Source organism: Saccostrea echinata, unplaced genomic scaffold, assembly GCF_033153115.1.
Source record: "Saccostrea echinata isolate AGI-Se365-2 ecotype Australia unplaced genomic scaffold, CSIRO_AGI_Sech_v1 ptg000028l, whole genome shotgun sequence".
NCBI lineage: Eukaryota > Metazoa > Mollusca > Bivalvia > Ostreida > Ostreidae > Saccostrea > Saccostrea echinata.
In genome coordinates, this window is record NW_026889777.1 from 7,404,388 (window position 1) to 7,429,603 (window position 25,216).

At 33.0% G+C, this 25,216-nt stretch overlaps 2 protein-coding genes across 2 annotated transcripts; both read left to right on the top strand.

Moving 5' to 3' along the window:
• The first annotated feature begins 1,903 nt into the window (after positions 1–1,903).
• On the top strand, positions 1,904–5,785 carry LOC133193687 (uncharacterized). The gene is made up of 4 exons (XM_061329642.1): positions 1,904–2,013; positions 2,635–2,808; positions 4,394–4,528; positions 5,622–5,785. Exons 1-4 carry the CDS (start codon positions 1,932–1,934, stop codon positions 5,783–5,785), a joined length of 555 nt encoding a protein of 184 aa, XP_061185626.1. The 5' UTR covers positions 1,904–1,931.
• Positions 5,786–12,655: 6,870 nt separating this feature from the next.
• Positions 12,656–25,145, top strand: LOC133193688 (solute carrier family 23 member 1-like). Its single transcript, XM_061329643.1, has 13 exons — positions 12,656–12,826; positions 14,141–14,298; positions 14,643–14,740; positions 17,225–17,304; positions 18,820–19,001; positions 19,669–19,735; positions 19,923–20,079; positions 20,871–21,020; positions 21,900–22,003; positions 22,970–23,099; positions 23,378–23,521; positions 24,191–24,286; positions 24,657–25,145. Exons 1-13 carry the CDS (start codon positions 12,656–12,658, stop codon positions 24,836–24,838), a joined length of 1,719 nt encoding a protein of 572 aa, XP_061185627.1. The 3' UTR covers positions 24,839–25,145.
• Positions 25,146–25,216: the final 71 nt, after the last annotated feature.

The window sequence follows — 25,216 nt, forward strand, 5'->3', positions numbered from 1 at the left end:
CTTGAAAAAATTAAAATTTCAATAATTGATGTTTATTGTGAAACCTGTCATACTATGTTATGGATATACTGTATGCTCTTATTTCATTTCCGTCAAGGATAAATTAAAAGCAGCGAATATGCACATTTGGGGGGGGGGGGGGGTAAAATCCACAGGTACTTGTGTCTTGGTTTATAAATATGTATGTACCTTATGTTGATATGTAAAAATGTACTTTACCTTTTTTACATATCAATAGGGTTCATACATACGTGTATATATAAATCAAGACGCAAGTATCTGTGTGAAAATTAGCTCAGTTTTAACAGTTTAACGCCCTATGAATAGGCAGAGTATTTGATACAAAAGAATGTAGTCCAAAAAAAAAAAAAAAAAAAAAAAAAAACTGAAATGTATTGATTAAAACACAAAATTTTACAGCTTTAATTGTATTTTAACAATATCTTATTCATTAATTTTCTCTTTTCATGTAAGCAGTGAGGAATATATACACATTTTACCGATAAATTTATTAGGAAAACCTACTACATATATGTAATAGTCTTTCGATATATAAATATATTCACAACTTATAGTGTTATCAATGATTTACCAATATTTCAATGACCATTCACACATAAGGTTTTCCTATGTTCCTACAGCTATAATTGTCTCGTGTTTCTTTTTTAACATCGGGCTCGATGCTACATGATGTTCTAGAAGCTTCCGCCAATATTAAGATCGGTGAATGACAAAAATAATTTCCAAATTTCCCTTTTTAATCGGTTATCACAACTTATTTCTTTTATGTCATTTAAATCAAGTTTTGATTGAATAATTCAGTGATGACGCTTTATGAAATAAATAATTGCTGTCAGTTTCATTGAAAATTGACAGAAGCTGAGATCCGCCAACCGGAAACGCCACCGTACTCACGTTTTTGCTATTTCATGGCTGTTTATAGAAAATAAAAGTAGACTTTTAATTTAATGTACGATACTTACAATGCGAGTGAAATCTAAATATAGTTTACGGACATCATATTGTATCTAGTGTATTCTCAGAGGAGTAAGTAAAAACTCTGGTACATCCGTTTCGGAGTTTATTTGCAAAATTTATTAATTTATAAGTATAGATGGATACCAGGTGATATTGCTGGAATCACATGTAGAATTTCGAAATATTTAACATTAGATCCGCTCCCGTAATCTCATCTTTTCGCGCATGATCATTAAATGCAGAAGTTGCCAAGAAGTAGAGAAGACATTGTATTCATTTAAGAAAAGGTAATGGTTTGAAACCAACATCAATAAAGTAATGATTTTTTGCGTACTTATGTGTCCTCAGAATAGAAGGGATAAAAGAAGCATAGGAACGTTTTACCGAGTTTCCATGACCTAGATCCGCTTACGGCAGATATTGTGCAGTAATGTCTCGCCTCTTTTGAGGTAATAATCTGCAGTAATTTCAATGAACGGATTTTAATATTTTCCATATTCAAAGACTTTTTAATCCCTACTCAAAATATTTAGCACCCTCTACTACGCTGACTCTTTGGTCCGGTTTAAATACCCAACAAAAAAGTAATGACTCAATTAATTCGTGGAGCTTTTGTACTGGCAAAAAAAATGTACTTAAGTTCTAATGCATAGATAATATTTGTTTGTGACACATGTAAAATTAATGAATCAAAATCTCTTCTTTGCTTGTGTACATTGACAACAGTATATTTTTTTTCTTTTCGAATATTATGCGCAGCTACGACGAATTTAGAAATTCTTGAAAGTTTTGGAGAGTGGAAGTGTGTGCAGTGAAATGATTTTGATGTATTCTGAACCCAGGATTTAAAATCTGTGTTGAAGACGGTTTATCAAGGAAGATGGATGTGTGTTCAGAGTAATTGCGATGTTTTTTCCCGCTCAAACTGTCCCCAGATGACTTGAAAATTCATCATGGGGTGTACATCAAGTATGTCGAGAAAAAACTCGTCAGCGACTTCCTTCCGGCTGATTTTGGTCGGTTTGGACGGGGCAGGTATATACAAATAATTACCTATAGCTATGTACAAATGTTATGTATATGTGCCTATATGCAAACAAACGAAGGTATATGTATGAATGAAAGGTGTCTGGTTTCCTCATATTATTTTCTTCTTTAATTGTTTCGTAGGGTTTATATTTTGAGTTAGGTTTACTACTCTTCTTCAACAAACTAACTGTAATTCATTGTAAATTTACACTTCTACGGGGGTGGGGATCCGAACATCCTCTGGAAAACACGAACCCCAGGTAAAAATGTTTCTGAGAATCATATACATGTATATACATTTTGTCTATGAAGGAAGGACACTCGTCCTTTCCTCCGTTACCCAATCCCACCCTCCATCCCCTTAACCCGAGAGATTTTTCAGATTGGACAAATTATTAGATTTTTTCAGATTTGACAATTTTATCTATTTATTTATTCATTTTTTTTTTGGGGGGGGGGGGTCAGAAAATTTTCAAATTGGATATTTTTTTTTATTTGAGTGGGTATGAAACACCCACCCTAGAAAATATCCTATAGATTTAGCTGCATATATAGTATTTTTAGCTTTATCAATGGTTCTGAATACCTACATGTAGGTCTATTTAAATTTTTCTCTCAATTTTACAGGAAAATCCTCCCTGCTGTACAAATTGTCCATCGGAGACTTTGTGGAGACAAAACCGACAATGGGTTTTAATGTGGAGACAATTAATTACAATAATCATACGATCACTCTGTGGGATATGGGAGGAAAACCTAGTATACGCAAACTATGGAAGCATTATTATCTCAACTGTCATGGTAAGTGTATATCTAAAAAAAAATGTGTACGTGTATCATAAACTATAATTCTACTGTCAACAGGCCCTATATTGCCGCAGTAGGCGTCAATATAAGAAAAAATATCATAAACAGATAAAGGTCGCAGCACTACCACTGTAAGTATCATGAAAAATCCGTATCATAAACTTTTCAATTATCTGTCAGGAGCTTCTAAACTCCCAAAATAGGGGGTAAGAAAGTTTCGAACTGATAAGAGGCCTTCAATTGTAAAACATCCTCGTCTTAAACCATTTGAATTGTGTTTATATATCCAGTGTGTTATGTTTTTATTTATCACGAAACCTTTAATTACAGGATAACTGTCAAGTATCACAACATTTAAAATATTCAAGAATCTCTATTGCCACTGTACATAACGTTTAGAAGTGTTCTATTTATTTATTGCTAAGGCATACCCTCATCGTTACTAGTGAATCCAATAAAAATGTTATACAGTGTATAACGGAACATACCATTTCAAGGAAACAAACAACTTCGGATTTCTCACCAAAATCAAATATAATATTTTTTTTTCAATTGGTATCTAACACTAATACATGTATAACTTTAGCAAGAATTTTTTTTAATCTCATATACAGTGTACAGCGAATATACTAGTATACCAAAACTAATATCAGTAGGGAATTTCAGAGCCAGAATAAATATTGCGTAATACATGTATAATCAACATATTCACACATGTCCTGCTTGAGATGAAATACATGTAGTTACATATAGTAGAAGACGGGGCTAATCCCACAGTAAACTTTTGACTGCAAGTGTCTACATTTATAAGACCCATACATGAACTTAATCCTCTTTGCCTTTTTCCAACCAATGTTTTGTCATTTTAAAACTCAGCGTAATTACAACAAATGTTTATAATCCTGAAATATTTTCATTATTGTTTCTTATACTCTGTGACTAGATCTTTTCCATTTTCATCAGAGTCTGTTAAATCAACTAATTAATTGATTCCCGAAGAAAGTTTGGCTAAATCCCTGTTATCTCGCTCCATCCGTCCGTCTGTATCACTATATCGTCTTCTCAGAGTCTTCTTAAATTTAAGTGTCAGCGAATTCATCTTTTGGAATAGAATTGGTAGTGTCCTGTTGATATGCAATAAGAGTTATGAATTCTCAGTATTTTACCCTATAGAGGCTAATTGGGGTCGAAAAATGTCGTGTCCTGTAGATGAGTAAATAGGTTTCAGAATTTTCATTTTCGTCTCAGGGGCCACTTTGGGGTTGAAAAACGACGTTTTTCTGCAAACTAAAACATGTACCTATATCACATTTTAAGCGGTAGTTAAATCATATTTTGCAATTTTGTTGGCGGTGCCATATAAATGTGCAGCTAAATTCAAATTCTATTTCATTAATAAGTAGCAACATTTGCGGAGCAGTCAATCAAACTTTTTAAGAGCTTCAAAATCTCATTTATGAAGGCAAATTCATATATACCTTCGTTAAATGAAGGGAATAACTTTTTTTTAATTTCAGAGGAAAATGATACATTCATATTTTTATATTTATATATATTTTATATATTTCAATTGTTATAGGGATGCTTTTTGTCATTGATGGATCCGCTCGCGATCGTCTTCAGGACGCAGACGACCTTCTGACGTCACTACTGCTGGAGAAAGAATTACTTGGTGTTCCGATGGTATTTCTGGCAAACAAAAAGGATATCGAAGGTAGAAAATATATTAAAATAGGATTAATTAATTCCTAGCTCTCTGATTGGCTGAGATCCAAAATTGTAGAAACTATACTAAGTTAATTATGCTCACCTGCATAAGACCTTCTATGTGAAAATATCATTATTTTTTCCTCATTTGACCAAATATAGATCGAGAACTTCCAATTAGTACAAATAATTATGAACCTTCATGTTCACCTTGTACCCAACTTTCCAGGTGAACATAACACTTACTTCTTTCTACATTGAACCAAACTTCTTTAATGATACAATTTGTTAAAAAGTTTTTTTTCACCTGCACCTGAGTCTCAGATAAACATAAGATTTGTTTGTTTTCTACAACAGACCAAAAATAAAGTAAGAAATTCCAAATTAATATTTTTTTATTATTTTACTCCGGTTCCTCTGACTTCTAGGGGTTCAACAATTGTAAATAATCAAAAACGATGGCAAGGTTTGCTTGACGAGTTTGTATCATTTAATCACATAATAAAACAATTATAGATAAAATTTGTAAACAGTTTTGTCCCTTTGTCTATTGATGCATTTTATAGAAGAATATAGGTCCCGTTTACCTCCAAAATTGTAATGGTTTAAATTTAAAAAAATAATTTCAGAAAATTAAATAGTAAAATGTTCCTTATTTACATGCTGTAAATAGTAAGTTTGAAAATCTCAGGTCCCATATATCAATATTGAAATTACATTGTATGTCTAAAATGTTTTCCGACATCATACATGTATATTTGTTCATATAAAATGAAATATGTTTAATTTTAAATCTTTAATCAAGTTCATAAGATATTAAAGAGGAAAACATCAATATTATAGAGGGAAATATTAATAGATATTAAAGAGGGAGATATTAATAGATATTATAGAGGGAAATATCAGTAGATATTACAGAGGGAAACATCAATAGGTATTATAGAGGGGGATATCAATAGGTATTATAGAGGGGGATATCAGTAGGTATTATAGAGGGGGATATCAATAGGTATTATACAGGGAGATATCAATAGGTATTATACAGGGAGATATCAATAGATATTATGTATGGAGATATCAATGGATATTTTTCTTTTTAGGAGCATTATCGGAAAGTGACGTGATAGAATATTTCTCATTGAACCAAATTTCCAGCAGGCTGTGTACAGTTCAAGGCACGAGTGCATTAACTGGGGAAGGAATTTATAAAGCATTGGATAACATGATCAGTTTTAGAAGACATATTGATAGAATGCAGGCCTGACGTAGAATGAAATCCACACAGTTCATTCATGTGGATTCAGAGTCACCGAACCAAGTTATAAAATGTCCAAACCTTCAGTGCATGCTACATTGAAGAGAAGACATTGCGGTGGAAGAACGTATTATTGGAGGGATTTTATAATGTGTTCTTGTGCCTAAAACAAATTCTAACTATCATGAGTCAGTCCATGATAAAAACAGAGAAAATGAATTGAGCTTGTTTAAACTTGTTCATTTGCTTTTTATCATTATCATGTTATGAATTTATGAATTAAAGAAATTCACTTGCAAACTCAAGCGTTAACATATTAACATTAATATACCTCTTGCCAATGAAATCCACAAATCAAAGCATTATAACAGGTTACATGAAAAGTCATTCAAGATCAATCCTAACAAAAATTAACTATTAAATAGTTAACTATAGTTTACCAAAGTTAACTATAGTAAATATTTTGATACTTTAACTATGAAACTTTATTGTGTAATTTTATTATTAATTTTTCTAAGATTAAAATTTCTAAAACTCCATAATAATGACTTTAAAATTGGTAAATGATATGTTAGAATACAAGAAATATTTCCATTTAATATAAAAAAATAAGCATGAATGAATTTTAGAACATGAAACAACAATCTGAAGTACATAGTTAAAATACTTTGATTCACTATAGTGAAAACTTTGATTTACATAGGAAAAACTTTGATACTATTGTATACTATAGTTAACAATAGTAAACGATAATTAACTAGAGTATATTTTTGTTAGTGGTCAATAAAAAAATGACTAGACACATATTTATCAACCTGCACTAAAAATACAGGCAATGAAAATAGATTTCTATGTCTCAGCATATGTCTTTAGATAGTGTCTAAATACCTGCCAAATATTTCATTGATATCTCAAGACACAAAAAGTTATTCCCAAAAATGATGATAAAAATGTCAGGAGTGCAACACCTTTTTGTGACATTTTTAAAATTCAATATTTTATGAAGATCTGTGAAATAGATAATATTGGTTTAATTCGGAAATAAAGACTTTCCTGATAATATTCAAAGTATTGAGCTTTAAATGTAGACTGTAGCAACTTTTCTTTGACCAAGTTGTGGCCATGGCTGATGCTGAAAAAAAATGTTATACCCTGTCAGGAGTGCAACAGAAAAAAATATAGTGTTGCAAAAAACATTGACTTTTAAAATCTGTATGACAATTAAGTCAAAAAAGAATTTTCAAAGTGCAAAACAATAACTGATATACCATTCGAAATTTAAAAATTACTGTTATTTAAATCACAAACAGCATTAATGAAAGTCAAGTATCTGTGCATATACAATTATGTCAGGAGTGCAACATTTGATGTTTTGCTCTCCAGCATGAAAAAAACTTTAATCAGTACATGATTCTCTGATTTTTATTTTGGAATAAAGACACAAAGAACATTTTTACCAAACAGATTTATCAATTATAGGGTTTGTCTGTGTTTTATATCTATATTTCTATGGTCAGAAGTGCAACACATTTTTTAAAGATCCAAGTTATATGATAAAAAAGACCTCTATCGTACTAATGATTTTTTTCAATAAATAATGATTTATTTGAATAATTTAGAGCTACATTACTGACAGTTTTGTCATTAAAATTTGTCTCTTTTTCAATTTTATCAATCCAGATGTGTTTTTATCTTTTCTTTGATTTTTTTTTATGAATGTTTAAAAAAAAAAGCACTGAAAAATTGCTATGAAATTCAAGTAATTCTACCTCAACTTCACTGAAAGAAAAGAACATTTTCTGATGTTATTTATGTTTCACAATTCTACTTAAAAGATTCACATGCTCTTGGTCAAGAGTGTAACAAAAATATTAGAATAATTCTGACCAAATATGAATAAATACGAGGGTTGTTCGGAAAGTTCGTGGACTATGCCAATCTTCGTTATACTATCTTCAAGAAATTGAAAATGAGCATATTATCATATGTAAAAATATTTATTTTATTTAATTATGAAGTTTCATTCCACGTGATTTAATAGAATTCATGTTATTTAATTTTAAAATCAACACGTTTTGTAACCATGGAGCAAACTCAACAACACTGTAACGTCAAAAACATACCGACATGAGGTTCTCAAAAATACTATCCCTATACATTTCACACAGTACTACCCAATACCAGTGCATTCATTAAAAACGTTTCTCTATCACTTGAAATCTATTTTGCTAACATTTGTTCCAGTAGCATCATTTTGTTTGTCAATGTTATATTTTTTTCACTGCATTAGAGTGCTTTCACAAGATCAGCATCTGTGAAGCGCCAAACTCTTAGCTTGACGTTACTAACTTTTCAATGTTTTTGATAGGATTTTTACAGATTACCCGTTTTCTCACAGATCACCATCGACTAAGCAGAAAAGTCTATCATTAAAATACCGCTTGTACCATGTACACACACATGTATGGATCGCTTTTGACATATTTCCTACTTCCTCCGGCATTTTAAGAGTTTTTTTTCTGGAGTTTTCCAGAGTACACCACAAATTGTACGGTTAACTGCTGATCCGTGACGTTCTACGACGCCATCTTTTTGCCTTTTTCAATGAGGACTACCTATCTTCTGAAACTGATTTCTTTTCAACGAAGCAAAACATTATGTCATAATTTGGAATCACAAACGATGAAACAATTCTTAATTTGAACGTCTAGAATATTTCCGTTTTTTGTGTCATTTTACAGAAGATACGACTTCAGACATTATTTCGTGTCTTGATTGTAAATTACAAAATTTTGACCTGCTCCATGATCCGATTTTCGCATTTCTTAAGTCTAAATAAGTTTGCAATAAACCATGATATTTTTAAAAAAAAATTTAACACACATCATTTGAATTTACTGTAGAAATATTTCTCTTAAATTTGGATATAATATGACGTTCAGTAAAAAAGTTATGACCGTCACGGTAGTACACGAACTTTCCGAACAACCCTCGTATATAAACAATTGAATCAGTAGAATGTTTCTGGTTGACCTAAATTGCTTAAAGTGTTTGTCCCGCGAAGAAAATTTACTATAAAATACTGATATTATAGTTTTATCTTCTTAAAATATATTTTGAGCTATTTTTGTTTGGCATAAATAGGGAATAATTCAACATATAAAGCAAAGTTTATATACCTTTATGTGTTTTAACCATAAATATTGGACTATAAGTTACACAATTTTGTTAACACTTATGCATGTTGCCAACACCCATTCTTTTATTATGTATAGTGGAGTATTTTTATGAAACGATTATTTTGGGTTTTCACGATTTTTCTTACAAAATACATAATAAATAAGCATAATTTGTAAAATGTCGAACAAGCCTGGGGTATATTGGGAAGGGGGAGGAAGGGAGTGAGAAATTTTAAGGACAAGTTATTGTGCACAAATTCAATCCTCTCTCTCTCTCTCTCTCTCTCTCTCTCTCTCTTATCGAATTTTCGAAATCTTGAAATGGAAATAAATAATGTACATGTATTAAAATGAGAGTGAAACCTACTGTGTCAGATATAGCTTATATCTGGATCTGGATATTTTTCAGGAGCAAACGCAAACAAAAAGGACCTTTTAAAAATTATTGTTACTTTCAATTCCTTGTACAATTCAAAGTGCATTCATTTTGTGTTCAATGGGTTTGTATCAAGCCAGAAATAGATTATACTAGTATCAAAAAAATGAATATGTGACAAAAATTCTATATAAAAAATTCAATATATGACTAAATGAAAAAGAAATGCGATGGTGTTGATTGGTGTTGTAACTGTTGGTGTTGATTGGTGTTGTAACTGTTGGTGTTGATTGGTGTTGTAAGTGTGTATAGAGGACTTAATTTTTTTCAGTATGTCTTTGGTTCAGGCTATTAATGGAAAATTAATACAAGTTATTGTAAGTTTTAGTTTTTAATTCACAGATGCAAACAATGATACAGTATAAAATCAAATTAGCAATGGCTTCATAAATAAGAGAGAGAGGGGGTGAGGGGGTGAGAGATGCAACTGATGATCCCACCTCTGATGTTTTTGGAGGTCCGTGTTTGCTCTGCTCCCGATTTGTATTGTTTTAATGCACTTTGAGCTTGAGTACTATTCGTTATCTCCATACTTCATGCTACTTATTATTCACTGAAGAAAGTATTAAGTCACTCAAACACTTCAATTGATTTGAATTAGAGGCTATATCTTTTACAACTCTGTAAGATCCTTTTCATTAAAAAAAAACAAATTTCCCATTCCTTATAAAAATCTCCAAATTCACAAGTTTCGGTAGCAATATATTTCAAAATAAAGAGATGAATTTAAACATTTGTAAGTAGTTCGTGAATTAATAAATTTTCAATGACATTTAGACATTGCTTCTTAAAGATGTAGAATTTAGGGATCAGGCCCCAGGATCATGAAACAAACTTAGACTTAAGTCAAATTTTCAATTGCTTATAAAATGTTTATTATTTATTGAATTAATCTCTAATTTTTCAGATAACAACGCTTTTAATTTGTAAAGTAATATTGTAAAATAGTTTAATTTTGGTCTGCTTAACTTCTACAACATTTTAGTACAACATAAAGATTTTGACTTAAGCTTAAGATGTTTCATGATCCCGGGGCCAGAACTATAGAGTGCAAATATCTACAATTATGAATGAGGATTTAATCTAAAAATAAATCTACAAGGATCTCTTACATGTAGTATGGCAATTTCCCTTGCTTGAAAAAATTCAACAAATAAAGTGATGAGATCTTGAACAGTGGAAAAATCCCACAGTATATGTAAAATTGTTCACTTCATTCAAATTACAGAGAGAGAATGTACATTTTACCGATTTTCAATCCAATTTACACAGATATGCATTGTTTGTCAAGATATGGTAATTATTCCAATACTGTAACTATAGTAGTTATTTTTAATACTTTTAGTACTCATAAAAGATAACTAAAAGATAGATTTCCATTGTAATTTGACGAAGTGAAATATCTTCCTCATTTTATTTAGTAAAAGATGAAATGTTTTCTTCCTGTCTTCTAAACAAAATTATTTAAGAAAACTAATTTTGATGTTAAAACTTATTCTGTAAACTTATTTTGTAGACATTGTAAATTCAAAACTAACCATTCTCATCCCGCCCCGGAGGTCATGATTTGGACAAACTGTAATCTGCACAACCTGTGGATGCTTCCGCATAAATATTATTAAGCATGGCTTTGCTGTTCTTGAGAAGAAGATTTAAATATAATCCCTATAATAATACCATGCAAAACTTTGATTTCCTATTCTGGACCTGCCCTACCCCAGGGATCATGATTTGGACAAACTTGGATCTACACTACCTGAGGATGCTGCAAAATAAATATTACTTTTTACGGCTTTACTTTATAGGGAAGTTTTTTTTTTTTTTTTTAAATTTCAAATATATATTTCTAAGTAAAACTTTGATAGCCGATTGTGGCCAACCCTGCCATAATTTGATCATGATTTGTACAAATTTGAATCTCACTATGTAAGAAAGAAAGATTTTATATATGTTTCATATTTTCAGGCCCAGTGGTTCTTGAAAAGAAGATTTTTAAATGATGCCATTAAATATGCACTAATTCTTTATCATCTCCCCATAAAAGAAGCTTTTGTCCTTCTTTTAAAAAAATCTGAATTCCCTTTATCCCAGGATGCTTTGTGGTAGGTTTGGTTAAAATTGGATCTTGAGAAGAATTTGAAAATGCAGAAAGTTTACAGACAACAACAGACAGGCAGCTGGACGGACAAAAAACAATTTTTGATAAAAATAAAAGTTTACTTTAGCCTTTGGCTCGGGTGAGCTAAAAACCTGTATTTATTACTAAGTAAGTACCATATATTACATATCACAGAGTACATAGAGGATATTCAATGTTTTGTAGATGAATATGGAATTTATTTCACGAGTGGGACAGGATTTTTTTTATATTTTCACGAGTGCGAAGCACGAGTGAAAAATATCAAAAAATCCTGTCTCACGAGTGAAATAAATTCCATATTCATCTACAAAACATTGAATTTTCTGTTTATTACATTTTCTTTGATTTTCCCTTTGCCTCTATCTTTTCTTAACACAGCGTCATAGGCTTGACGTCATAGTTGAGAGGTTGAGACGTCATAGCTTAGCAGTTGTGTGATTGAAAACATTATATAGCATGGGTTTCAGCAACATATTTGGGAAGAAATATGCAGTTTTAGCTCTATCAAGATGCTTAGTTACTATTTCTATCTTATGACAGGCCAGAAATTATTTTTTACTTACTTTGATATCCTTTCACACTGTGAGAGAATATCATTTTGGTATCCTTTCACACTGTGAGAGAATATCACTTTTATTCAATAAATAAATCAAAGTATATTTCACTGTTGAAAATGTAATAAAGTATATTACATATCATACAGTACTGTATATTACATATCATATAAGTATGTGACATGGACTCAGCTACAGCAGGACATCAGGAGGTAGAATGTATAACTAGATCTTATGTATTAGCAATAGACATTGTATATATTATATATCATGCTGTTGAGCTTCCGCAATATTTCAACAGGTTAAGGTAAAGGATGTGGCATGATGTTACATATTGATTAGTTGAGGTTTAATTCAGAGTAAATCTATCATTACCTATCTTTCCATTCGTTCTTAACGTCAGAGTACATAATGAAGAACAAAACCTCCGAAAATGAAAGGTGATTTGTTTTTTAAATATCTGTATTTTATTAATTTCTTTAAGCCAGTTACATAATTTGTATACAGTTCTCGCACTTTCACTTAATGAGGAGCATTTCTGTGTTTAAATTACTCTTTGGATATCAAAGGATGTTAACGGTTGATGTTCAAGCAAATGAAGATGACAAGTCAAAACTTGAGTCATTTGATATCGTGGATACAACCCCGTCCGTCCAGATTGACAACAGCCAAACAAATAAGTTGCTTTATGGCGTTGATGATGTACCGCCCTGGTATCTCTGCATTTTTCTTGGCTTACAAGTAAGTATTTCATTGCAGAGATGTAAGTTTTCAATCTTTCTCTTGCTACAGAATTGGTTGTTTTTTACGCTAACGGTTAAATACGCGGTTCACAGACAAACATTACGCGGAACAAGAGTTCAAAAGTTCAGGGACTTGGTTACAAAATGGCGTATACAACCTTCTTTATGTCAATCTGCATAAGACGATGAAAAGCACATCCAAATCAGCTGATAATAGCAGTTTTTTTTAATATATATTTTATATTATTTTATAAATATAGTATTTCCATCAGTAGTATAACATCCAGGAGGGGGGGGGGGGGGGGTTCAAAAGTACACTCAGTTGACCTCGACAGCCTGACCCGTTATATTACTTCGATCTATCTGCACTGTAAAGGTTAAAGGGCGACACTCGCCATCTTGTATTTTTAAGTGTTTTTTAATAATTATTTAGAAACTCTTTCGTACCTGATGCTGTTTGGAATGGAATTTACTAAAAACAGAGGTCAGAGAAGCCATCTCAATCAAAACATTCCGAAAAAACTTTTTTACATACTTCTCTTTTGGTAAGCGATACACCAATATCATTCATACTAAGCTAAGACATTACTGTATACTAAATTATGATCTTTATAAACGAAACATTATAAATAGTCCCTTATGTTTATGTGGAAAAATGAAGATGTGTACCATTTCTTTTTTGCATGCAAAAATTATTCCAGTGCAAGAAGTACTCTTTTTAATCGCTTGTTAACTCTTGAACTAGTTACTATTGATATAAATCTATTATTACGTGGTGATGTTAATTTGCCTTTCCAGATAAATAACAGTATTTTTGCTGCTGTTCATAAATTTGTTGACGAAACATGTAGATTCTCTAGTTGATATGCTACTTTAAAATTGCCTTTTTCACTTGTATTAATTGTATTATTTTTCTTCTATTTTGCATGACAAATTGTTATATATATAAGGAGAGGAACTTTGTAAGTTGTAAGGAACTTATTTCCAATCCTTTTGATGTACTCAATAAAATATGTTCAAAACAAGTGTTCCTTTGCTTATAATTTGAATATATTTTTGAATATGTTGCGGCTCTAAGTTTAGAGTGTAATAAGTGTAAACCGTCCCCATGCAAAACACATCTTTACAATATTTTATTAAATAATGCTTGAGTTTGTTCGTGGTTACAGTCTTAATTTCCTTTTTATTATTCCTTTTTTCTCATTGGTAAAAATTTATAAGCAAAAAATCGTGATATATTTCCCAGATGTGGATATGATTGTTGCTAAGGAAGATTGAGTAGAATATCAACAATAAAAAACTTACATTACAGCAATCTTTTACCGGAATAGCAGGTGCAATTGAATTACCTATAATTCTTCATGAAAGTGTTTGTATGGGGGATGATACAGTTGGTCTCTCGGAGTGGATTGGTACCGCTCTTTTTACAACTGGTCTGGCTACAATGATGCAGTCGTTTATAGGTATTCGGTGGGTATTGAGCTCCATATACATTGAACATTGGAGAACCTGTGTCAGAATAACAAATTCCACGTGGAAAGTCCATGTCAAAATTCGTTGTTTAGGCATAATCAATAATATTTCATTTTTTGTCAGGAAAACCAATATTTTAAATTATTTAATGTGTGCTTATTTATTTAGGGGCGTACAAAATCCTTTTAAAATTTTTTTCTTATATACAGTGTACATGTTATTACTTGTAATATGAAACCCTTTTTTAGAATTATCAAAATTTTTGAAAACCCAGACAAGTCTTCATCTTCTTGGATGTTTCCATTGTAGATATATTATACGTGAAAAATATCTGTTGATAGATTACCAATTGTACAGGGAACCACTGTTGCTTTCTTGATGCCCGTGTTTGCTCTGATGTCTCAGCCGGATTGGAAGTGTCCCACTAATGTTACACAAGGTAGGGTGAGTAGGATTGGAAGTGTCCCACTAATGTTAAACAAGGTAGGGTAGGTAGGATTGGAAGTGCCCCACTAATGTTACACAAGGTAGGGTGAGTAGGATTGGAAGTGTCCCACTAATGTTACACAAGGTAGGGTGAGTAGGATTGGAAGTGTCCCACTAATGTTACACAAGGTAGGGTGAGTAGGATTGGAAGTGTCATACTACTGTTACACAAGGTAGGGTGAGTAGGATTGGAAGTGTCCCACTAATGTTAAACAAGGTAGGGTGCGTAGGATTGGAAGTGTCCCACTAATGTTACACAAGGTAGGGTGAGTAGGATTGGAAGTGTCCCACTAATGTTAAACAAGGTAGGGTGCGTAGGATTGGAAGTGTCCCACTAATGTTACACAAGGTAGGGTGAGTAGGATTGGAAGTGTCATACTACTGTTACACAAGGTAGGGTGAGTAGGATTGGAAGTGTCCCACTAATGTTACACAAGGTAGGGTGAGTAGGATTGGAAGTGTCCCACTAATGTTGCACAAGGTAGGGTGAGTAGGATTGGAAGTGTCCCACTAATGTTACACAAGGTAGGGTGAGTAGGATTGGAAGTGTCCCACTAATATTACACAAGGTAGGGTGAGTAGGATTGGAAGTGACCCACTAATGTTACACAAGGTAGGGTGAGTAGGATTGGAAGTGTCCCACTAATGTTACACAAGGAAAGGGTGAGTAGGATTGGAAGTGTCCCACTAATGTTACACAAGGTAGGGTGAGTAGGATTGGAAGTGTCCCACTAATGTTAAACAAAGTAGGGTGAGTAGGATTGGAAGTGTCCCACTAATGTTAAACAAATTAGGGTGAGTAGGATTGGAAGTGTCCCACTTATGTTACACAAGGTAGGGTGAGTAGGATTGGAAGTGTCCCACTAATGTTACACAAGGTAGGGTGAGTAGGATTGGAAATATCCTACTAGTGTAACAAAAGGTAGGGTGAGCAGGATTGGAAGTGTCCCACTAATATTACACAAGGTAGGGTGAGTAGGATTGGAAGTGTCCCAAAAATGTTACACAAGGTAGGGTGAGTAGGATTGGAAGTGTCCCAAAAATGTTACACAAGGTAGGGTAGGGTGAGTAGGATTGGAAGTGTCCCACTAATGTTAAACAAAGTAGGGTGAGTAGGATTGGAATAGTCCCACTAATGTTACACAAGGTAGGGTGAGTAGGTGATTTAAAACGATATTATTAAATAAATGAAATTTATTATGTCTTGATAACAATCATAATATCATAAAAAAAGACTCACTTGATTAAAACAACAGACGAGGGGTTATTAAAGTATTCTTGGACTGGGGCCATCAAATCAAAACTGCTTACGGCACAACATGAATTTTAAGACATTTATTCAACATCATCCTTTCTGCCTATAGAATAAATTACAAGATATACGGTTTATCTTTGAATAAATTGTAAATGTCTTTGTAAGCAATTGCACTGCCAAGAGGCAAAAACTACAACATATTTCTACCGTGAGTCTACGGGAGACATCTTTCGATATCAAGTATTTGGTTTCTAATTTTGACGTTAACTCACTTGTGTGAAGTGACAAAATTGTTCTAAAACATTACAACTTTACCTAATTTTGTCCCTTTTATGAGGTGTAATCGATAATTCCTTAGAGAGTGTAAAAAAGGACGCCGGAAAAGGTCGAAGTTTTTTTTGCAACAATTAATTATTTAACTTAAGAAAAGAAAATGCATACACTTTAGAAATATTTCAATAGACCGGAGAAAAAGTGTATATTATCTGTTTGTAAATGGCTAAAATGATTCAGATAAAAGAGAAACATTTAATGCCAATTTGGAGTCCGGATGTCCAAAGTCTGTCAAGTCGAAAAAGTACCGATACGTTGCTTACGAAATTGAACTCCTATACGTGGATTAAGCTGCCAAAGTCACGGGGTAATCTTCAATTTTGTGTTGAACTATATACAATATTGTATTTTGAATCAGTTGTTCATTAAATTTTAAAGTCATATAAACAAGATTGGTTTTCAATCAGTTTTTAACACTAGAGTATTTCGTCAACCAAAGTGTATAGAGGTAGAGGGAGCAGACATTGAGAAACAATGACGTTGTGGAAAGATATAAAACTCAACTGCGACTGCGCTGGGTGGTCATAAAATGTCTTTCGATTTTATGCTAAATTGGCAAATTATCAACGTTAAAATTTTCAACATTTCCAAAAAAAAAGTTATCGTTTTACAATCCTTATATATTTTGTAAGCACAGCCTATATAGTGTTAATTTTCTCGCATCAGTCCACGAGTTTTTTAATAGCCCATCGTAAATACGACACTGTAGTTTGTCCATGACAATGACATGGGGTCAAAAAACATCCTCAAAGCTTAAATAAAATTTTAGGGGGAATTTAGTTCTGTCAAGTTTTTTTCGTGAGGAATAAGTTTATGTACATAAAAAAAGTTAATCACTTTACTTTGAAGGAATAGAGAATTCTACATTACCCATTCCTGAAGTTGGCAATGAGAAGCATAGGGAAATGTGGCAGACTCGCCTCAGTGTAGTATGTAGACACATTATTTTAAAACGTGTAATTGTTACTGAGAAAGATGGAGAAATGTGTTAAAGTTGTCTCAGTTTAATACGTAGACAAATCAAAAAAGTGAAGTTGGCGTTGTTCGTGTATATAAAAGGTGAAGATAGCGAACAGTGATCAATCTCATAAATCAAGTGTTAAAGATAAATTGTGAACAGGAGAAAAACCCTTATCCTTGGAAGTACCAGAGGCGGGATCAGGTGCCTAAAAGGAACAAGCATCTCCAAGAATACTAGCACTTATAGTTGAAGAAATATAAAATTTAAATATTAAAGTTTGGTTAATATTAACTATGCTTTTTATAACAAAATTGTTTGTTTGTTCCTTTGTTAAGTTCTTTCGAGATTTTTTCACTCATATTTAGACGCCGCCACTTCCTGGTGGAGGGCTGCAAATTTAGACCTGTACTCGGCACTTACGGCATTTGAGCAGTGAGGGATCCTTTCGTGCCCGCAACTACTGCAGCATGGGACCTCGGTTTATAGCTTCTCATCCGAAGGACCGGTCTCCACGTCCCGCAGTGGGATTCGAATCCGTGACGTAAGGATCAACTCCCTTCTCTAGGCCTTAGAGCAAAAACTCTAATCCAAACCCTCTTCTAACCACTGCGCTTCGCGGACGATATAATGAAATTGTGAAAACAAGAAAACATGCATGCTAGGCATGAATTTTAAATCATTTCACTTTTAAGTGTGCAGAGATGGCGGATTTTTTAAGAGTACCTTAAAGCTGAAAGGCATTGTCTGTCATATTTCTCTTTCATCGGCACTATCCCTACAGCCCCTATATAAGCCGCAAACTTCCTAACAGTTCATACTATTTCACTGTAGAGGTCTCACCTGTGTAGACGTATACATATCTTTCGTTGCCGTGATAGTCGGTAACGATGAAATTATCATTAAATTTGACGCATTTTTTTTACAATCCAGGAGAAAAGTAACATCAGATATACAATGCTATGCATTAATTACCCAGAAAGTGCACATAAAACAAGGAATAAATGCACAAAATCTAATGTAAGAGCACGAAAGGAATACTACTCGTCAGCCACGAGTTTCAAGTGTGCAATCCGTTGTAACGAAATCGAAGGGTATATATACCCATGTGACGGTTCCCTATTTATGAATAGTGTTAAGTTTGAATTTAGAAGTACTTCAAAGTCAATAATTGTGACACTTTAGATCTACATTTTTACAAACAATTGCATATATCATATCAAAATTATTTGGTTACAGAATAATAGGCTGTGGAGAAATAGACTCTATGAACAAAGTAGTTCATTATTTTCCCTCAGTTTTGGAAGCAACCACCTAAAAAGGTGTAGCTGACTGTATTTACCCGAGAAATTTGTTACCTTTCTGAAATAATTTTTGTACATTTTGATATTCATTTGTGTGCATTTTGATGTTTATTTGTGTACATTTTGATATTTATTTGTGTACATTTTGATGTTTATTTGTGTACATTGTGATGTTTATTTAGGTGTCTGGATCACTAATGGTGGCGTCTCTTTTTCAAATGATCCTAGGTGTAACCGGAATGATTGGATTTTTATTGCGTTTTATTGGACCAATCACAATATGTGCTGTGACGTCATCGATAGGACTCTCGTTATTTCCATTAGCAGCTTCTTACTCAAGTGAACAATGGTACATTGCCCTGTCGTAAGTTTAACTCTATATCAAGATGTATATTAATTTTGTTGGAAAATCTACTACTGCAAAAGACGTTATTTCGGTGATACAATTAAATGAATATATGTCAACTTTTGCTTATTGGCATAACAAAATATTAGTATTCAAACATGTACTGAATTTCGAAATGATTTACTGTCTTCGATGTCACATCAATTCTTTACTGATTGTCTCTAATATCTGGTTTATCCACTCTGTACACAAATTAGATGTATACGTTCTTGCATTATCTCTGAAACCTTTAAATTAGATTATGTCATTTTGTTCGGGAAATTCTTGATCAATCATTGATGGATGCATTTTCAAGCTATTCAGATTTCGGTTGCTCAACTCAGTTTATGCGAAGTCATCTACTTTGAAATGTACAAACACCGATCATTGTTCTCTGTCTTCCCTTTTTTTCTATTTCATTAAATATTAACTTATTCAAATTTCATATTAAAGCATTTAGAACAGATGGTGTTAAGGAAACTTGGTACAGGATTATTGTTTTCATTCTTAAACTTGAAATTTTTTTCTTGTGAACTGCTATCTTCACTTTCTTATATAAAATATCAAGTTTCCTTAATGATGATATTCCAGATTTAAGCATGAATAATTGTAATTGATAAATCATTCCTTTTATATTTATTACCAGAGTAATTTTCTTTGTTACCCTGTTCTCTCAATTCTTGAAGAGGTGGAAGTTCTTCACTATTTTTCCGGTGAGTAAGATTGCGTCACGAGATCAGTGAAAATCAGTGGGAAATGTAAGGATAACTAACCTACAATAATTAGTATTTTATGAAATACTGTTTGTATACTATGCAGTTCCTTGTTAGAGGGAAGGTTTGTTTGTCTGAATTCAGTTGATTTGCTATTTATACTATGCAATTCAACATTTTCTCTCAGGTTATTTTATCCATTGGACTGGGGTGGCTATTGTGTTTTGTGCTTACTTACACTGGGGTACTTACCGATCAGAAGGATGGCTGGGGTTATACAGCGAGGACTGACATTAAGTCGTCGGTTATATGGAAAACTAGCTGGATTAGGATTCCTTATCCAGGTGATGAAAAAACACACGTGTTCATCTGACTTCCCAACAATCTATTTGAATCCCGATGGATACTAAATGGAAGTCTTTGATACCCGACCTATTTTTATATTCATATGAGGCAGAATTTATTCAAAAAATTCTATATGAGCTCTGTCTTTCAAGTCGACACTTAGATATATCGACGAGGTTTTATCAATCAAAAATACGGTTAGTTAATTTAGTTTATCTGTCGATTGGATGTAGTCCAGAAAGCTATAAAGTCAAAAACGAACAAATAATCCATGAGACTATCAGAATGACGAAATTTATTATTCTGTCCAAATTTCATATATTTATGTAATAAAATTTAATTTTCAACTTCATATGGCGTTCATATTATGTCTCCCGACCCGTTTGGTACGCAAGAACAATTCTGCGTACTGCTAGTATCAAGTTTTAAAGCTGACGCAGGCTACTGACAAATAAGTTGATGTTTCAGTGATTACTACAATTTCGTTTAACATAAAAATTTAGCAAATTCAATAGTCGATAAATAATGGGCCTTGTTTGCAAAACTAACCTATCGATTTACCGTATTTTTGCGATTATATTTCATACCAATTCTTATCCTATTGTTATATCTTAATGTATTTCGATGATATTGACGTTATATGTACGTGTATTTCCATTTTTCTGTATATCAGAAATAACAGAAGCATTCAACAGATAGTACATGGATAAAGATAAAACAGGAATTTGGATTTCATATACTTGCCAGACAGATAGGGGGCACGCAAAAAACTTAAAAGATATTTTTTCAGGTCAGTTCGGATTGCCAATGGTCAACATCGCTGGTGTTTGCGGCATGCTTGCAGGTGTTATAGCGTCAGTGTTAGAATCTGTTGGAGATTACTACGCGTGCGCAATGCAAACAGGGGCCGGGAGACCACCTTCGCATGCCATAAACAGAGGTGAAGAGTCTCGTTTTAACTTTCATGGCAGTGTATTACTTTTTAAATAAGCTCTTAAATTATTATTTGTCTGTTGGACAATGTATATGAAGTAGTTGATATTATTCTACCGTTTCTTCATATGGGTCGCTGTAGAGGTATGGGTTGGTAGACAAGTATGATTTTCTTTATACGGGTCTATGTGGAGGAGCTGGGATGGTTTTCAAGTTTGATTTTCTTTAGAAGTGACTACGTGGAGGGCAGGGGTGGTTAAATAATCTGCATTTCTTTATAGGATCATTGTGGAGGGTATGGGGTAGTATATAGATCCGCATTTTTTATAAGGGTCGCTTTTGAGGAGTTTTGGTGATATACAAGTCTTTTTTTTTACTTTTAGGGTTTGCTGTAGAGGTGCTGGGTGGTATATAGACCGGATTTCTTTATGGGGGTCGCTGTGGGGGTGTTTGGGGTGGATTGCAGATCTGCATTTCTTTATAGGGGTCGCCTTGAAAGAGCTTGGGTGATATACAAGTCATTTTTTACTTATAGAGTCCGCTGTTGTGGTGTTGGGGTGGTATATAGATCTACATTTCTGTATGGGGGTCGCTGTGGAGGTGTTGGGGTGGTATATAGATCTGTATTTCTTTATAGGGGTCGTTGTGGAGGGTATGGGGTAGTATATACAAATATGTATTTCTCTATAGGGAGTTGTCTTGGAGGAGCTTGAGCGTTTTACTAGTCTGTTTTACCTATATGAGTCGCTGTGGAGGTTTGGGGTTGTAGACAGATCTGCATTTCTTTATTGGGGTCCTTGTGGAGGGCTCGGGTGGTATACAAGTCTCTTTTTATTGAGTCGCTTTGGAGGGCTGAAGTGGTTTACAAATCTGCTTTTCTTTATAGGGGTCGCTGTCGAGGGTTTAGGGTGTTTCCTCTGTGGATTGTGGGGTTCCGGTATTGGCACGACATCATATAGTGAAAACATCGCTGCTATAAACATTACTCGGGTAATCTCCATTAGTTACCGAGTTCAATTCATTGACATCACCATGTTGAAACCTTATCACGAAACGATAAGTAATGTTCATTATATTCAACACATTATAATTTTTTTCTGTAGAAACATTTTTCCCTTTTTTGACTAACGTATGTCCTCGGTTTATAATCATGAGACCAGATACATTACTAGCATTATTAGACTCAGTACCTGTTTTTCACAATTTTTGGCTGTTGATTTTGCGTAAATATATGTATCTTTATCTGAACTTCAACAATGTTTGATGGCTTAAGAAAAATATTGGAGTTTTGCAGATTTGAAGTTACAAGTGAATATGAAAGAAAAACATGCAATGTTATGATTTTCTTGTTTTTCTTTTATCACCAAATGTAGATCAGCTCCCCAAGATCTTTTCGAGCTTTAGCAGTTTTCCGAATTTCTTGTGGATTTCAGTTCCCATGGATTCTATTTTAAAATCTTCTTTTTTCTCGATGAAGTTCAGTGACTTAATCATTCTAGTACATTTCTTATCTCTTTGGTTTAGCTTTTGAATCTTCTTTATTTTCTTTTTGAAGCTTCTTTTCCAGATTACTGACACGATGTTCATTGATTTTTAGTTTTCCCTAAACAAGTCTGTCAATTTCAACATTTTTTTTTACCTTTGTGACTCTTTCTTCACTTATCGAAATGTTGAAATGTTGAAATAACTTGCTTTTGATTGGATTCGAAAGCCTGGAACATTACTTTACTTCTTGTGTCTTTTTTATCCGTTTCCTCACATTAATTTAGAGTCTATAATTGAACTTGATCTACACTTCATTAATTTTATCTTGGTCTTCGCTACTGAATTGATCAATCCAACAACATATGAATTTCTTTTCTTCGCGAAATTGGAAGAGCTGGTAGTGATGTGTGAAAGTTTATGCAAATGTGTTTAATACTAAGATACTAAGAACAACACAAAATTTTGTTCTAGGTTGGAAGTAGAAGAGTGGTATTAGTTGCGGGACTTATTTTGGTGATACTAGGATGTCTTGGAAAAGTTTCAGCCATCTTTGTTACTATACCACATCCTGTGTTGGGCGGTCTCTTTCATGTTACATTTGGTCAGTACAGTGACTAGTATTCTGGTTTCATTTGAAGTGCTTTATATAATTAAGAAACTTCTGTTAAATGTGAAAAATTTTAATTTGTAGTAAACATTGAAAAAAATATTCAAAGATAGAAAAATTTTGCTCTTACTCACATTGTCCAGGGTTGATGATGTTACAATAAGAGGAAAATATAAAAATGTATAAAAATATTTTTATATTTTCTTTGAACCACTACATTCTAATTTAGTTATGGCTATAGCGAGAAAGTAAAACTCAGTTTACACGTACAGGTATGGTGATGACTGTCGGTCTGACGTATCTTCAATTTGTTGACATGTCTTCACCAAGAAACATTTTTGTAATTGGGATAGCTATCTGTACTGGACAAACTATACCCACGTGGCTTAATCAGAACCAGTCAAGTATTAATACAGGTACAATATAGGGAAAAGAAGCTCTAAAAGTGAGAATTCTAAATCAAATTCAGAGTCCACACATATGTGAATTCCTTTGTAACGAGATGGTTATATGAAAGAAAAGACATTGAAATGGATAAAACTGAATTAATATGGTACTTTTCTTTTGTAACTACTGAATATTTCATTTACATATAGGTATATATGAATTGCTGTTAACCATTTTTTATAGTTAATATCAAATGAACGAAATCAACAAACATCGTCCATGGCCCTGCTGTTTACTCTATGGTCACTTTCTATAATACATTGTAGCTCAATTGGCCAACTACTTTGGAATAACAAATTTTCAAGGGGAGGGGGTGTTAATGGTTAATAATCGTTATTTTCGTGCATGGTATGAAGAGGCATTGAATTCAAGTCCTCCACAAATTAAATGTTGAAATTTCAAACTAAGTATCATGTTCATTTCTTCAACCACAAAATCAGTCTTGACAAATCAAAGTCTTTCCTCAAACCACAAAATGTTGAAATCTCGAAAATAAGTGATTTTACAGTATAAGCCTTTCTGCTTAGAGAAATAAATACATTTTATTTTTTAAAAGGTCCTGAGAATAGAAAACAAGTAATTATCCTTATTTCTGAAGTTTTATATCTTTTTCTTATTCTTTAATCAACATATTTTAGGTAGTCCAATACTAGACCAGATTATCAGCGTTATATTGGGAACACACATGTTTGTAGCTGGACTCATCGCCTGCCTTCTAGATAACATTGTTCCTGGTAATAGTCAATTTTTCCAGATCGGACAATGATAAAATATATAAGAAAGATGAACTGAAATAAGATTTTCTTCTTGCAAAAATGTTCACTGACTTATACTTCTTTTACTATTGAATAAAAAGGCTTTCGTACAGTACTGCTGGAACAACATTTTTAAACTGTCTTATTTAAAACCTCGTTTAACGATAAATATAAATAATAAGCATATAATGGCAATCAAATTTACCCAGCCAGATATACCACGCAAGACTGGAACAGTCTACGGTTTATCAAAGAATGCAATAAAGTTTCCATGTACTTTAGCAATCTTCACATACTATAACAATCTTCACTTGCTTCACATACAAACTCGGCACTCTTCCTTTTACAGGAACACAGCTTGAGCGGGGCTTCACTAGATGGAAGAAGAGCACTGTGGCGTCATTTGATCACACAGGATCCAGGACTGTTTATGGCCTTCCATACATTCAGCAGTACTTAGACAGATTTACCTGGCCCTCATACATCCCAGTGTGTCCTGCATTCAAAGCGGAAAAAAATCAAGACATTTAAAAATCGGATTTCCTGCATAAGAAATAAACCATCAATAACTGTTAATATATATATTTCTTTGTTTATTTGGCGTTTCCTTAGGCTTCTCTTTCTTTGATTAATTTACATATGAAAATCTGTTTAATTAATAGTACAGAATGTATGAAGAGACTTTTTTCAGAATTTGATTGTCCTTTGTAGGTTCATTCAAAATTTATTAAGAAATCTTTATTGCATTTTTCTTCAGCTATCTAATCACAATGTATTTTAATTGATATAGATAGGGCTATGGAATAAAGAAAATATATACTTGCGTTCCACCATACAATTTTTTCTGTCTCTTTTTCCCCTGCATGTATCGGTCTGAATTTTGATGGTGGGATGCGTAAGTTATAGAAA